The sequence below is a fragment of the Thunnus maccoyii genome, chromosome 17 (genome assembly GCF_910596095.1).
Source record: "Thunnus maccoyii chromosome 17, fThuMac1.1, whole genome shotgun sequence".
NCBI lineage: Eukaryota > Metazoa > Chordata > Actinopteri > Scombriformes > Scombridae > Thunnus > Thunnus maccoyii.
The window spans coordinates 7,419,491-7,433,554 of record NC_056549.1 but is presented as its reverse complement, the minus strand read 5'-3'; the positions used below and the strand labels follow the sequence as shown (position 1 = coordinate 7,433,554).

The following is a 14,064-nucleotide window of genomic DNA, read 5'->3' as shown; positions in this document are numbered from 1 at the left end:
CCCTGAGTTGCGAAACTCAGAGCAACGGAGTGGTCTCTTATGAACACTGTATTGCTCTCCTTTATTGCCTGGCATTGAAGTACATTTTTGCTGCTCAGAAACTCTGACCCCTGATTTTTGAACAACAAAGAGAAGTTTGGCCTTGACTTTTTTCAACAGAGACCCAGCAGAACTGATATGACACTCCCACATGTTTAAAGCGAGAGGGACAAGAACCATTTGCTAGAATACTGTTTAGGATGAGTGATATTGTAGGACCAACAGTGTCAAATACTTCTTTCAACAGGCATGTAGGAAGAATGTCCAGGGGACAAGTAGTTGGCTTAGTGTGTGAGACTATGGCTTTAATATGAGCAAGGGACACAGGTTTAAACTTGCTTAGGACAGCAGAAAAAGGAGGGAGGATTGCGAGGTCATAGGCAGTTATTAATTTTACTTGTGAAAAAGTAGGCAGGCAGCAGCAGCAGGGTTTTGGACTGTATTAATTGTGTCAAAAAGTACTTTGGAAGAGTGGAAATTTCTGGAAATTAACAAATTGCTGATAGTCAACAAGACAGCTTCTCATCATGTCATATGAGGTTTGAAATCTATTTTTTGGGGTTTTTTTCTTTCTGCTTTCCTGCATAATTGCCTAAGAGCAAAGGTGTCATCACTAAGCCAGGGTTGAGTTTTAGCATTAGGTTTTCTAATTTTGAGTGGAGCAACAGAGTCTAAGATGTCTACACAAGTAGAGTTAAACTGGGTGATTAACTCCTCCGTGCTCAGGCAGGAAGAGGAGTTTCAAACGTGCAAGATAGGGAAGAAGCTATCATTATTCTTTTTTTAATTAATCTATCATTATTATTATTATTATTATTATTACTATTACTATTATTATGGTGATGATGATAATGATAATGATGATTATGATGATGGTGATGGTGATGGTGATGATGATGATGATGACGACAACGACGACGATGATGATGATTCGTTAATAAACCTGTTTCTGAATTTTATTCTGAAGGCGCACTCCTGGACTTCCGGTGAGTGAGTGCATTTCTGCGTGCAGCTTCTTCATCCTCAGCGAGCAGCCGAGCTACAGTCTGCAAGCAGCGTTTATCATCTGAGGAGTATCATGGAATAAACATGGCCCACAATAGAGGCTATTTCTTTGAAGGTAAGCCGTGACACTCCGTGCCGCAGCTCCGGCCGGGCCGGAGACATTTTAGCCCGCACACAGTTGTCGGATTCCTGCCTCCGCTAGTGTCACATAATCGGTCCAAAAATATGAGTGGAACCAGAGCTAAGTGGCTAACGTTAGCCTCATAATGCTGCCTGTTCATCCTCAGCCAGCCGCGGGGTGAAATGAGCGCTGCCAGGCCGGTGACAGCCCCACATCTTCGGGCCTGGAGCAGGGAGACGGAACCCTCGCGGTACCGGTCCGGTCCGGAGGATTTTTCTTAAACTGAGCCTGGGTTTACAAGCCTGAGCTAGCAGCGTTAAGCTAATGCTGACGTTAGCTGCATGTAGAGACAGTGGAGAAAGGCCTTCCTGTCTTTGCGAGGCATTTAGCTGCCAGATAACGTTTATACAACACACTGAAATACATAAAACACTTAAAAAATAAACAAAAGACACATTTAATGTTTGTCCCGACACCCAGCCAGATGCTCTACTCTCCAGACTAGCCTGCTAATTAACTAGTTTCAAATATTCGCTTGCTAACATTAATGGTCAAAATTTGTAAACAGTTTTGGTCTCATTGTTTTAAGCTGTTACTCATGGTGCTATTCACCTGAATAATAGTACACAATTAAAGTTTAGAGGCTATTTAATGAAAAACATAAAGAAATACAACGAAACGAGCTTTGAAAATATTTTAGGTAGGGTCTCAACTGCCTCCTGAGTGGTTGATATGACCATTAACTTTTCTTCAAAGAGTAAAAAATTGAGTCAAATATCAGGTGTTCGTTGATGCTATTAAAGGACAGATTCACATTTTTTTTTTTAAAGTTTTTCTTAAAACAACAGTCAGGTCCCCAAATGAACATTGAAACATGTTTTTCTCGCTGTAATCATTCCTCCATCATTAGAAGATCCCTTCATAATGCACTTACAATGTCAGTGATGGGAGACAAAATCCACAGTCCTCCTTCTGTCCAAATGAGTCAAATCAAGTAGATATCTTTCAACCTTACAGTCTTTAGTGCCAAAGTCCCTCTTTTTGTTACTATACTTCCACTGCAGCTCAACCGAGGAAACACAAAGAGCCTCATATAAGCTTCAGGTAAACTTTTAAATGCGTTTTTGCACAAAATGTGGATTTTGGTCTCCGTCACATACAGTGAAAGTGCATTTGAAGGGGATCTTTGTATAGCCAGTATGAACAAGAGGAATGATTACAGTGAGCAAAAGCTCTTTCAGTGTTCATATGGACACCTGACTGTTATTTTAAGACAGACTTGAGAAATTGTGAACCTATCCTTTTAAGCTAACAAGCCCCCAACAACTCCTCATCAAAGCAGACCTGAAGAGATGTTTTGAAAACCCTGTATTTTTAGAAGTAAGGCTGGGTATGATTTTAAATTTGTTATGCCAAAACAATACTTATATATATCTTATTGTCAACAAATATCATGAAAAAATGTTGTGTGTACAAAGCCTGATATATCTTATTCCTCTGTGCCGCAGACCTCCGTTGTTGTTGCCCAAAAAACTATTAAAAACACGTCAGCGAGCCACACCGCTGCACTGGGTGACATGTTCCTTCATCACCATGAACACCCACACTGTAGTTTAATTTGACTCAATCCCACACACACCATCCTGCTGCCAGAAATACTCCCTAGAAGGCCAAATGCAGATTCATCCGCCACTGAAAATAGTCCCCAACAAATGCTCTGTTTCATCCTTTTTGTTTGTTTTCTAAAACTACGGTGACCAGCTGTTTTTAGGAAATTACTGAGCCTTTTTTTAAAAATGAAACTGTGTATTTGTGTCTTTTTTTTAAAGACTTAACGATGGTCTTCATGATCGGTTAATCAACGGTTTCCTCGGTTAGTTGTTTGGTCTATAAAATGTCAGACTCTTTAAAACGTCAATCACTGTTTCCCACAGTCCAAGGAGACGTCATCAAGTCTTCTTGGCTGCCTCTGTCCCAACTTGCAGTCCACAACCCGAAGATATTCAGTTTATTGTCATAGAGGACTAAAAAAAAACAGAAAATATACACATTTGAGAAGCTGAATTCACAGAATTTGGGCATTTATTCTTAAAAAATGACTAAAAACAATGAAACATTTATCAAAACAGTTGCCTGACGAATCGTTGCAGCTCTAAAAAGAATACCTACCTTTCTTCGTTAAGGTATCGTCGTAGACTCTTTTTTCACAAGAGCGATTTGCAAATATCGGCAGCGTCATGCTTCACGAATGATTGCAGATTGCAGATGAATTTGCGAGCTGTGCAAGGGTCTCGCTTGCTCATGCATGGGGTGCAAAATTAACTTTTCTGTCTACCGGCCAAATGACTAGTGAGTGTTCAGATTTTACCAGCCACTCAATAGATTACTGTCGTTTTTTTTGGCTGATGAGTGAAGCCACTTGCATATTTTACCAGCGTTTGGCTGATGGCTGGTGCTAATTTTGTGCCCTGCTAATGCATAGATGTTTGATTGATATTGTATGTTGTATCATTATTGTAAGGCTCCAGGATTTTTTGTGTTTTTTGGTAGATTAACTGGATGTTTGATATAGATGAGTTGCATTTCCTCTTAGGGTTGGTTGCAGTTGTAGTAGTAGTTGCAGTTATGACCGTCAGCAGGCCGTATGGATCTGAACATCATGTGAGAGCTCTCTCTTTCAGCTGCAAAAGCGTCTCTCACTCCAACTTGTTTGGACAAATCGTTTCTGCGCAGCTGTAGCTGTCGTCAGAGATCCCCTATCATGGATTTGTCCTTTTTTTTTTGTTATAATGATTGCACTAAAGCTCAGCAGGAATCTAAATGTCCCCTCACTAACATTATCAGAGCGTTTGCTGTGATTTATCAAGCAGGAAAATGGAGCCAAACCTAAAGCTCCCAGAGTTTTTGGAGCTGACTGGCTATTAGCTGGAAGAGACGGGAACAGGCTCAATTAGGTTTTGTGCAGAACAGCTCTGCAATCATAATCTAATATATGATTTTAAAGTTTTGGAAGAAGCCTCGGGAATGGATAATTCACTAAAAGCAGGCAGCAGTTTTCTTTTTTTCTTCTTCTGGTCCCATCTCTTCACTGTTTACTAATCCACGACTGCAGCTGCACAGAGGAGCGTAGAAGCATTGTGTACGAGGGCCTGGAAGCTCACAATTTGGTTTTTGGGGGAAAGAAAAAGACGCAGCTTTTTAAGGCCTGTATTTAAGGCACACGAGCGAATGAAATGACAGGAACTGACTCTCATGAGACTGCGCTTTAAGTAATGTTTACCTGCTGGGCTTGCAGCCAGATGGATAACATGCATTAACATGATTATGGAGGTGAGGTTTGTGAGGTCACTGGGCTCAGTTTGGCTCTGTGTGTTTAAAGCAGCAGGACCGAAGAGAGGTGTTATCCAGGCACAGACTCACAAGATACAGTGTATTTATCAGGGCTGCCGCTAGCGTTTTTTTTTGTCATTAACGATTATTTTCTCAATTAATTGTTTAGTCCATGAAACATCAGAACGAACAAATGATTAGAACTTCACAAAACAGCCCAAAGTGATGTCCTTAAATTGCTTTTTTTTTTTATCCTTAAACAGTCTGAAACCAAAAAAATGATTCTTTTAATTGAATATATATCTAAAAACAAGCTGCAAATCATCATATTTGAGAAGGTGGGACCTGCAAATGTTTGACATATGTGCTTCAAAAATGTTTCCTGCAACAATTAGCTGATTTAATTGATTCCTGCTTGCTGGTTCCAGCTTCTTAAATGCAAATATTTTCAGATTTCTTTAGTCGTCTGTGACAGTAAACTGAGTATCTTTGGGTTGTGGACTGTTGGTCGTGACAAAACAAGACAGTTTAGGTTGCCTCTGATTGACATTTTTCAACCTTTTTCTGCCTTTTTTATAGACCAAACAACCTTTATTCGCAGCCCTAATTTTGATAATCAAAGTGTTCATGATGTCATGTTTCCCTGTCCTGGTTTAATTGAGTACAACCTTCCACTTTTCAATCCTCTGCTGTGTGGTTTGTTATTAACTGTTGTTTTTGATCCACTTCACAAATTTCAGTTGGTTTTGGGAGGAAATAGGAAACGGGGGGGGGGGGGGGGGTTTGTGGCAAAACAGCAACTATTGCACCTTGCTCAGCAACATCCAGCAGATGTTAAATGTTTGTGCATTAATATGATTTTGAATTTATTTATCTCATGTCTGAGAATCGATCCGTCAGTGTCCTTTTTTTGATGTTCCTTTATTCCACAATAAACCTTTGAGGAGGCACAAGAAAACAGAGAAACGTTGAGTGGAGACTTGTTGCTTAGTAATCTAAAGCAAACTCTGGGCAAATAAAATATATAAAAAATGATAATAAATAAATAAACAAAATACACTAATGAGCAAACAAGCATTTTGGATATTCAGTTGTTACTTTAAAGTATTAGCCTATTATGACAACTTTTAGCAAGATTTGTTTACTCTTAGTGAAATGTAACAGTGCTTGAACTGTTATTTTTATTCCATTTAATTAATCAGTTTTTCTCATAGTTAAAACTAACACTAACTAATATATAATCAGGAGTAATCATGATCAGTCCGTCTACAGTAAAGGCAGTGAGTCTTTGTTTCCCTCTTGACAGAAATCTATGCATTTTTCTGTCATTTCTGACAATTTGATGAACAAAAATGTCTATTATTCTTGAACAAACCAAACCCCAATTAACAAAACTGGTTAAAAAAAAAATAATAATACAACATTTGAAGGAGGGGAGGCAGGACTTGACGCAAAAAATACGCTGCGGTTGTAATTAATCATTTTTATGATTTTCCGCAGCTTTTATTTTATAAGAAATCACAGGAAGTCCTCCCCATTAGCGCGAGCTTCACAGCGGATCATTCAGGCCCGATCAAAACAATGCAGCTTAGCTCGCTGCGTTTATCCAACACCAACCGCATGTGTAACATATAGCAGCTGTGGATGAGAGCGGAGTTGACTGCTGGAAGTCAAAGACATCGTATTTAAGTTTATATTTCGTTTGTTCAACAAATGTTTGATAAATTGCTATTAAACACATTCAGAGAGGATCTGAATTGCCGTTTTTATTCTCAGTTCTTATCATTTTGGCGCTGGCTAAAACCTCTTTTGGGGGACTCTATGCAGGAAAAACCCTGGATAATGAGACTCGTCACCTTGAACTCCTGTTAAACATAAAGTACAAAGGTCTTGAGACATTATTTGCAACTGTCAGGTCATTGCTACCACATGTAAGCAAGCAAACAAAGGTGCTTTTTAAAAATCAGTCTGAAACAAACTCGATATGAGCCTTTAAGGATTTCCTGCCATCAAATTAAACATTTCTTAATGTTTATAATTAATTTGTTATCGTCTAAACTCTGAAATGCTACAGGACGAGAGCGAGCTGCGAAAGAAACCAGACACATGTCACTTCATAAACGCTTATCTTTGTAGAAAACCATTTACCGGTTTTTAAATACAGCTAATCCTGTAGGACAAAGAGCAACATACATAAAACGTTTCTCGTGTTTCTAAACTTTCATCAGTGGAAGCTTCTCTGTGTGGACGTTATCAGCGAGGTGTCTTGTTTTCAGTCCTTGATCTAAAAAAAAGTTTTCAGAGCACCGTGTTTCCCTCAAGCTGATAAATGATCCTCGTTGGCCGGCTATAAAAGAGACTGCCTTGAATTGTTTGTGTTCAACAGTACAATGTATTAATACATTTTCTGTAGGAAACAATGATCAGATCCTTAACTTTACTGCACTTCTCGGTGCCAGAGCTCCTTGTTTTGAAGACCTTTATTGTCAAAGACAAAAACAGTATGATTGCCTGTTATTCCTTCTTACATCTCAGCCGTCATCCCGCACTTAAAATTTATGATCTTCCTGCCCCGTAGTCTGTAGTGTGTGTTTGTTTACATCTTAAACAAATGGACTTCCTTGTCATATGGACCCGCTGTCGGCTGGTGATTATCTTAATTCCTCACAGCCAGTACCAGAACTTTTATTTCTTACTGCGGTTAGTCAGAGTTTGTAGTATTTACATGAATAAACAAGGCAAAGATCAAATGAGTAGCATATACAGTATCATATGCAAACTATGAACATGTCTGAGTATTTAAATGTACTGCAAAATAACTAACAATTGCAGTTTTTTTTCTTATGGTAAATATGAGCCAAGTGCAGACAGAAAGCAGGCAGCTACACTCAGGAAAACCGACTGAACAAACATCGTCAGAATAACAGAGAAACATATAACATCCAGAGGAAAAGAAAAGCAACACAGACACGAAAATGCTGACAAAAAGTTTCATTGTAAAAACCCTCAGTGACCATAAATCAACCATAACTGCATCGCAGGAGTTCCCGTCACAGGTGGTCTCCTCCAGCTGTTGTAGTGTCAGTTATTTTTACTGAGTCAGTAATCATGACGACGAATCAGTAAAGGTCAATAATCTTATGACAGATGATCATTAAAGGCCATTTATTTTTATTTTACATTAAAGGAAGACCCAGAAATAAGGGCGTCTAAAAGGACTGTGTTGAATCATCACCAATATATCGCAACATGGTGAAGGTCGTTGTAGAGGAGCATCACAACCGTAACTAACGATGTATGAAATGGCTCAGATGCAAAAGACTTGAAACTAACGGTGGATAATAGCTAGAATTGTGAAAGCAAGGACGATTCTTTAGAAGATACGATAAGAATAAAGTCTGTCGGGTATATAAATAAGCTTTCAGGACTGTGATTCAGTGTCTTCTCCATGGACCGGCCTCCGTTTACTTTATTCTGCTCACTACACAGTAAATCTATTATTGTATTGAACTCTGCCAGATTCAGTGTTTTTCTTGATCGTTGGAATACTTTTTACGTTTTTTGTTTATCCGGTGAGGTTGTTTTATTGTCAGTGGATGTGTTTGTTTTTTTTTTTATCATACCGGCAGCTCACCAAAGCAAACAAAATAACAGTGTTGCATTACTTCACTAAATACATCTGGTGTGACGTGAACTTGGTGAACTCAGGCAGGTGATTCCAGTGCAGGGGGAAGGTCGCTATGAGAATTTGAAGGGGGGAAAAAAAAAAGCAGCCAAATGAAGCAAATCAGAGAAGAGTTTATATGTCAAACATCTGGTCATTTCTTGGTGGGGCTGCCTCGATGCTGTTATGATTTTCAGAGGGGATATTACCCCGTCTAGCCCCACCTGTGTAATTCCTTCAGCAGTATTTTTTGCAGTTATTAGTTTGACACATGTATAGTAGTTGTACCTACACTCATGTCACGAATCATTATAATTGAAGTTTTACTAACAATCTTTCTTTACAGAAGGATATAGGTATTATCCAACCAATATCACCACATGTTTATTGACTATAAGCGAAAAAGAATCAATAAGTAAAAGGAAAGATGGAAAATATAATGTAAAAATGTGTCCTTTTTGATTGAACTTTACTGCAGTGACATGAGTGTATTTCTGATATTTCCTTTGAATATTTGCAAAATTAGCAAGGAACCCCAAGGTTTCCTCTTTGCTAATTATTATCTCCAGTTTTTTCCTAACATCTAGTTGAAATGATCCGCCCCCCCCCCCCCCCCCCCCCCGACATACTACGGCGTCATTTCAGCTGATGGTTGTGTCTTGGTCTTGTGTCCCTGCACTGATTTTGAGTCTGGTTTATTATTCAATTCAAGCCCTGGATAGATCAGAGACCAGGCGAGATGGAGGGTACAAGCACAACTGGAGCTTTTCTCTTTCTGGTGACAGTGAAGAGGAAAGGAGACATGAGTAAGCACTTCTCTCTCTCCCAGCCCTCTTTCTCAGCACCATCAGCGCTGCACTGCATCACTTCTCCACCACACAGCTCTGCCTCCAGATATAGGAAAAGACCCCAGTGACACCTCTGCTGATGAGCAGGCTATTCCTGTTTCTGATGATGTACTCACTGGCCCTTTTTTTTTTTTTTTTTTTTTTTTTAGTGTAGCAGTACAGATCTGTGCGGTCACATAAAACACTTGTCTGCATGTAAATCATCTCCTCTTCTGTTGTACAAGCTGGAATCTACTAGGGTTGGACCGATATGTTGGATGATGATATTAAATATCAATCAGCAGGACAGAAGAGTTTCCTCCAGATCACGTATGTAGAACAGATCTATAAAACCTGCTTCCAAATGTGTCTTTATTTGAAACTTTGTAATTGTTTAAATGCTTTTTGTAAATTTAATCTTCATTTAAAAGTAGCAGGATCACAATGAACGATTGTTTTCTTAATTAAGTTAATTGGTTGTTAATGTTTTCCACTAATTTAGTCTATAAAATGTTAGAAGATAGTAAAAAATACAAGTTTCCAAATCCCAAGGTGACGTCTTTAAATTGCTTGTTTTGTCCAAATGGTCCAAAACCCAGATTATTAAATTAACAATGATATAAAACAGAGAAAAGCAGCAAATCCTCTAAATATTCTCTAAATATTTAGTTTATGGACTTATCGTTACTGTGTTTAAAAGGCAGTTCGCTTCCCAGCCTGGTTCCCGCCCTCTGGATGGTAGCCCACATCCCAGATTAGTTAAGCCGTTCAAATGGGTCCAGTTTTCTGGTGCTGATTGACCAGTGTTTCCACCAGTTGGGGAAAGAGTTGACCAGTCAGACCTCTGTAGGCAGGATTCAGAATGGGGGACGTTATCTTAGTACCTAGCTAACCAGCTACCTACTCGTATCCGTAAAAAAAAAAAAGGAGAGTTGATGGAAGATGATATCGGTGGGATGGCTTCGTCACTCGCTACCGATTGATTAAAGCAAAACTAAGCATTTATTTGCAAAGGTTAATATCAAACAAATACAAACAACAAGAAAGAAATGAATGTGCACAGAGAGAAAAGAAGCCCAGTAGGTTTGTTGATTACCTCTAACTGCATAATATTCAGCACTTAAGATGTTTAGATCCTTATCCATAATGCAGTACCATCAGAGAGGCTTCTGATCAGTCCCACATGTACTCACTTTACTTTTAGTGCCTAAACTTTTGCACAGGACTGTGTATACATAAATATACAAGAAAACTCAAACTGTAACAAAACAAACAAACAAATGGTATTCTAAAATCTAAATTTAATATGCTCTAAAATCTATTATGTCAATGTATCAGTCAGGCTCTAGAAGGAACACTTGATGTAGATTAATGTGTTTTTCAGTATGAAAATGTTAAAAGTATCAGCTGTTGGCCCATTGAGTACTAAAACTATGAAATGCGTACAACAGCAGTAGTCTAAGTACCATATCGGTCAAACCCTAGAATCCACTTCGTCCCCTTTATTTTGCATAGAGGTCATTTTATTCTACACTGATATATATATTTACACACACACACACACAATATGTTTTTACTGAGCTTATTTAATGTTGATTAAACTGTCTTAACACAGAAGGACGCGCACACGATTCTGACCATACTTTCACTTTTGTTTGTGCGGTTTCCTCTCAGTGCGAGCGTGGTGACCATGGAGGAGATGGACAGGCAGCAGCCGACCTCCCCCGAGGAGAAAAAGGTAAACTTGTTCTCCCTGAGGTCTACTCTCTCTATCTCCTCCCCCCTCGCTTCCTGACTCACCCCCCCGGTGTCGTTGACTCCCAGCGGGTCGCGGCGGTTCTCCGATCAGCACCGCAAACGATGCCAAAGCCCGGTTGGCGCCTGGCGCCACAGAGCAACGGCACCCCGAAGGACCCCAGCAGACCACAAACTAACACTGCTGGGGTGCTAAGGGAGTCATTTTGCTATTACTGTTCTGGGGGGAAGTGTGAGTGACTGTAGGGTGTTGGCTTGTGGTTGTTCTGCAGAACATAACATTCACATTAGATCATATTTATATAAAAAAATAAACAGAAAAGCTTCAGGGAGTTAAAGCAGTTAATATGTTTTAGTTACTTCAGCTTCTGTATTCAGTACATGACATGTTTACATGATGAATTAAACCGTTTTTTTATTCATTTGTGTGCCGTCTCTCTAGACTCCCACTCTTAGGCACTTCACTTCCTCTGACCCCTTGAGAACATATGAAAACCGGCCAAATAATCACATGAGGCCTCTGAACAAGCTGGCACCCAAAAGGCTCAGGTATGGCAAATACTGTTTAAATATAAACTGCGGTTATATAATATCATTTAAAAATAAGTCTTAAATTTGGAAAGAAAAAAAAAGAATCACTGTTTACTGTTTAGCACTCAGTAGAATAATAATACATCTACATTTTCAGATTTTTTAGTATGATTTACCATGGTTTTTATGTTGGTTTTTTGTAAAACTTTAGAAAAAACAGTTTTTCTTTCAATTCCTCTGTATTTTTGTATTTTACTGGCAGGTGTTTATAGACATAGATAGTAAATGAAAGATAGATGATAAATCTAATTTGTTTATTTATCTTTGACAAAAATTGTATTTTATGTTTTCCACTGTAATTTATTCTTTTGGCAGTTTGTTTACTAGAGTTTCCTGTAAACTCAGTAATGGAAACTCTACGGGAACAAACAAATAAATAAGACACACAATCGCTTTAAGTCTTATAAAATCAACAATTAATGATGATTTAATAGGTTAATAAAGTGGAAAAGGAAGAAACAGCTGGTAAATGTCATTTGTAGAGGAAGGTTTTTAAGAGATTTAAAAGTTTTAATCTGATTTACTGTAGTTAACTTTATAGATATTGCAAAAGCTTAATCGGTAAATCAAGATAAGTTTGATTTAGTTATTGCTCAACTTCACTCACCCTGTAAATTGTACATATTATGTGTTTATATTTACGTGTCTGGTGAGCATCATTTTCAGGTATTTCACATCAGCTTGAGTCTGACTTTACTTCCTCCTCCTCCTCTCCTGCAGCGAGGCCCCTCTCACAGTAGCAACGTCCTCCCCCATGCCCAACAGAACCAACTATTTCATCATCAGTCCCGCACCCTCACAAGGAATCGTAATTCAGGGACGACACTTTCAGCACACACACATGCCCTCCGCAATAAGGAAACCTGTCCAAAGGTAAGACAGCGAGTCGTTTAAGTCAGTGAGCATTTTCAGTGTGTCCTGCTGGCTGTTTTCTTGCCTATGCTGCTCTCTTTTCTCTTCTGTTACATTTCTTTGTTTTATTTGATGGTTATTGCACAATCTAGCTAAAGTATCAGTGGCTACTTGCCATCCCTGCCTACATAAGACAGTCTTCTCATTTACTTTCAGCTTATTTTTTTAAATTATTTGCCTTTCTGGTGGAAACTTATTCATGGAAACTGCATGAAAGTGTGTCACGTGAATTTTAAATTGTATTTGATGCACACAAGATATTCTTCAATGAAGATGAGAGCGATTTTAATCTGCTCTGGTTCATTACATTCATCCTCTGGATACATGAGAGTCTGGCGCGGAGGTCTGGTGTAAAAAAAAAAAGAATCACAGCACATGAGATGATTGCATTAGTGAGATGTTTCTCTCTTTGATTTTTATCTTCAAGCAGCCTTGATTTGAAGGAAAGGTAAGACTTTGATCCAGCTGCATCACTCGGAGTGAACATAGTAGATGTAATTTCATGCCCCCGAAACATCACACATTTTGTTTTTTCCAGGTTTGTTTGTGTCAGCAGCATCTCTGAGTGTCTAGTTTTTCTTTTCCTTTCACAACATTATCGAGTAATCTGTAGATTATGTCCTTGATGAATCATTTTGTCTGTAAAACGTCAGAAAACGGTGATTATAATAACTTAAAGCCCATGTTGACATCTTCAAATGTCTTGTTTTGTCTGATAAACCGACAAAACAATCACAGACAGCCGCTCTGATGACTTCCCCCCGTCCTGTGCACGAGCACCAATGCCTCCTGTTGCTGATTGGCTGGAATAGTGTTGTGTAGCTCGGTCTGAGTCACTTTGTTTGTTTTGATGATGAAAATAATCATTGGTTGCCGTTCTTGTTCCAAACTAGATAGAGACGATTCAAGATTCATTAAAACAGAGAATATGTTGCATTGCTCAAGTTTGCTTTCCTCTTTTATTGCCATCTGTAAAAAAAAATACCTTGAAGTCTTCTTTTTAAAAAAAACTTTTATCAGTTATAACATTTAAGTTTGAGTAAAACAGTCAGATTTAAGACACTTTCACGCAGCAGTGAGACTTTGCATGTAGTTCAGCGGTTTAGACGGTCAACGTTTAGGCTGTTTGATAATTAGCTGGCCTCGGCCTCGAGGAGAACAGACGCTCTAGTTTTCATGCTGTGGTGAAATACCTGTGGCTGAGCGCGTGCCACCTCCGTCATCTTACAACCATCCAGCGACCTTTGACCCAGATCTGTTGAATCTGTTTACACCAAAAAAAACCCCCCACATGCTACATTTATAACAAAAGACGCTACCCTTTTCTTTAATCTTTCTTTATTTATTGAAAAAGAGATTTCTCATTTGTGGGTAAATTTATGTTATTTTGTCATTTTAATTCCAGTTTTTAGGGTCTGATGTTAACAATAGCTTTAACTTGTTATTGGAAGAAGTTGTGTTGGGAAAATCTGTATCTGTTGTGCAGTATTAACAGCCATTTTGCCAGGTAATTGTTGTCCCCACAGGCCTTGAAAATCCTTGAAAGTTTGTTGAAGAGTTCTTTTTTTTTACTCAGACATGTATCACCACTATATGTTGTGACTGGTCTTCCTCTGCTTGACCAGTAGAAAGGTTCTCCCTTTGGGAAAATCAAAATCAAACTTCTAAGCGAAACAGAAGAGCTATGCTGCGTTCATCAAAAAACAACGATTAATCAGGTCTGTCATAGATCAACAGTCAGGAGTCAATATGAACAACGAAAGAGGTTTTTCCTCGCTGTAATCAGGCTATTAAAAGATCCCCTTCTAATGTGCTGTCAG

General features: G+C 38.8%; 1 protein-coding gene across 5 annotated transcripts in view; it reads left to right on the top strand.

Annotated features, from left to right (window-relative positions):
- The first annotated feature begins 1,029 nt into the window (after positions 1 to 1,029).
- The window catches only part of senp6a (SUMO specific peptidase 6a), a 31,075-nt gene continuing 18,040 nt past the window's right edge, over positions 1,030 to 14,064 (top strand). For 2 of the 5 annotated variants that reach the window (XM_042390626.1, XM_042390622.1), the window contains exons 1-5: positions 1,030 to 1,159; positions 8,872 to 8,965; positions 10,661 to 10,724; positions 11,184 to 11,290; positions 12,053 to 12,205. In XM_042390626.1, the coding sequence (XP_042246560.1) occupies positions 1,129 to 1,159; positions 8,872 to 8,965; positions 10,661 to 10,724; positions 11,184 to 11,290; positions 12,053 to 12,205 (449 nt within the window). In that variant the 5' untranslated portion in view covers positions 1,030 to 1,128. Of the gene's footprint in view, positions 1,160 to 8,871; positions 8,966 to 9,231; positions 9,317 to 10,660; positions 10,725 to 11,183; positions 11,291 to 12,052; positions 12,206 to 14,064 lie in introns of all 5 variants that reach the window. The other 3 variants (XM_042390623.1, XM_042390627.1, XM_042390628.1) reach the window with 3 other exon arrangements.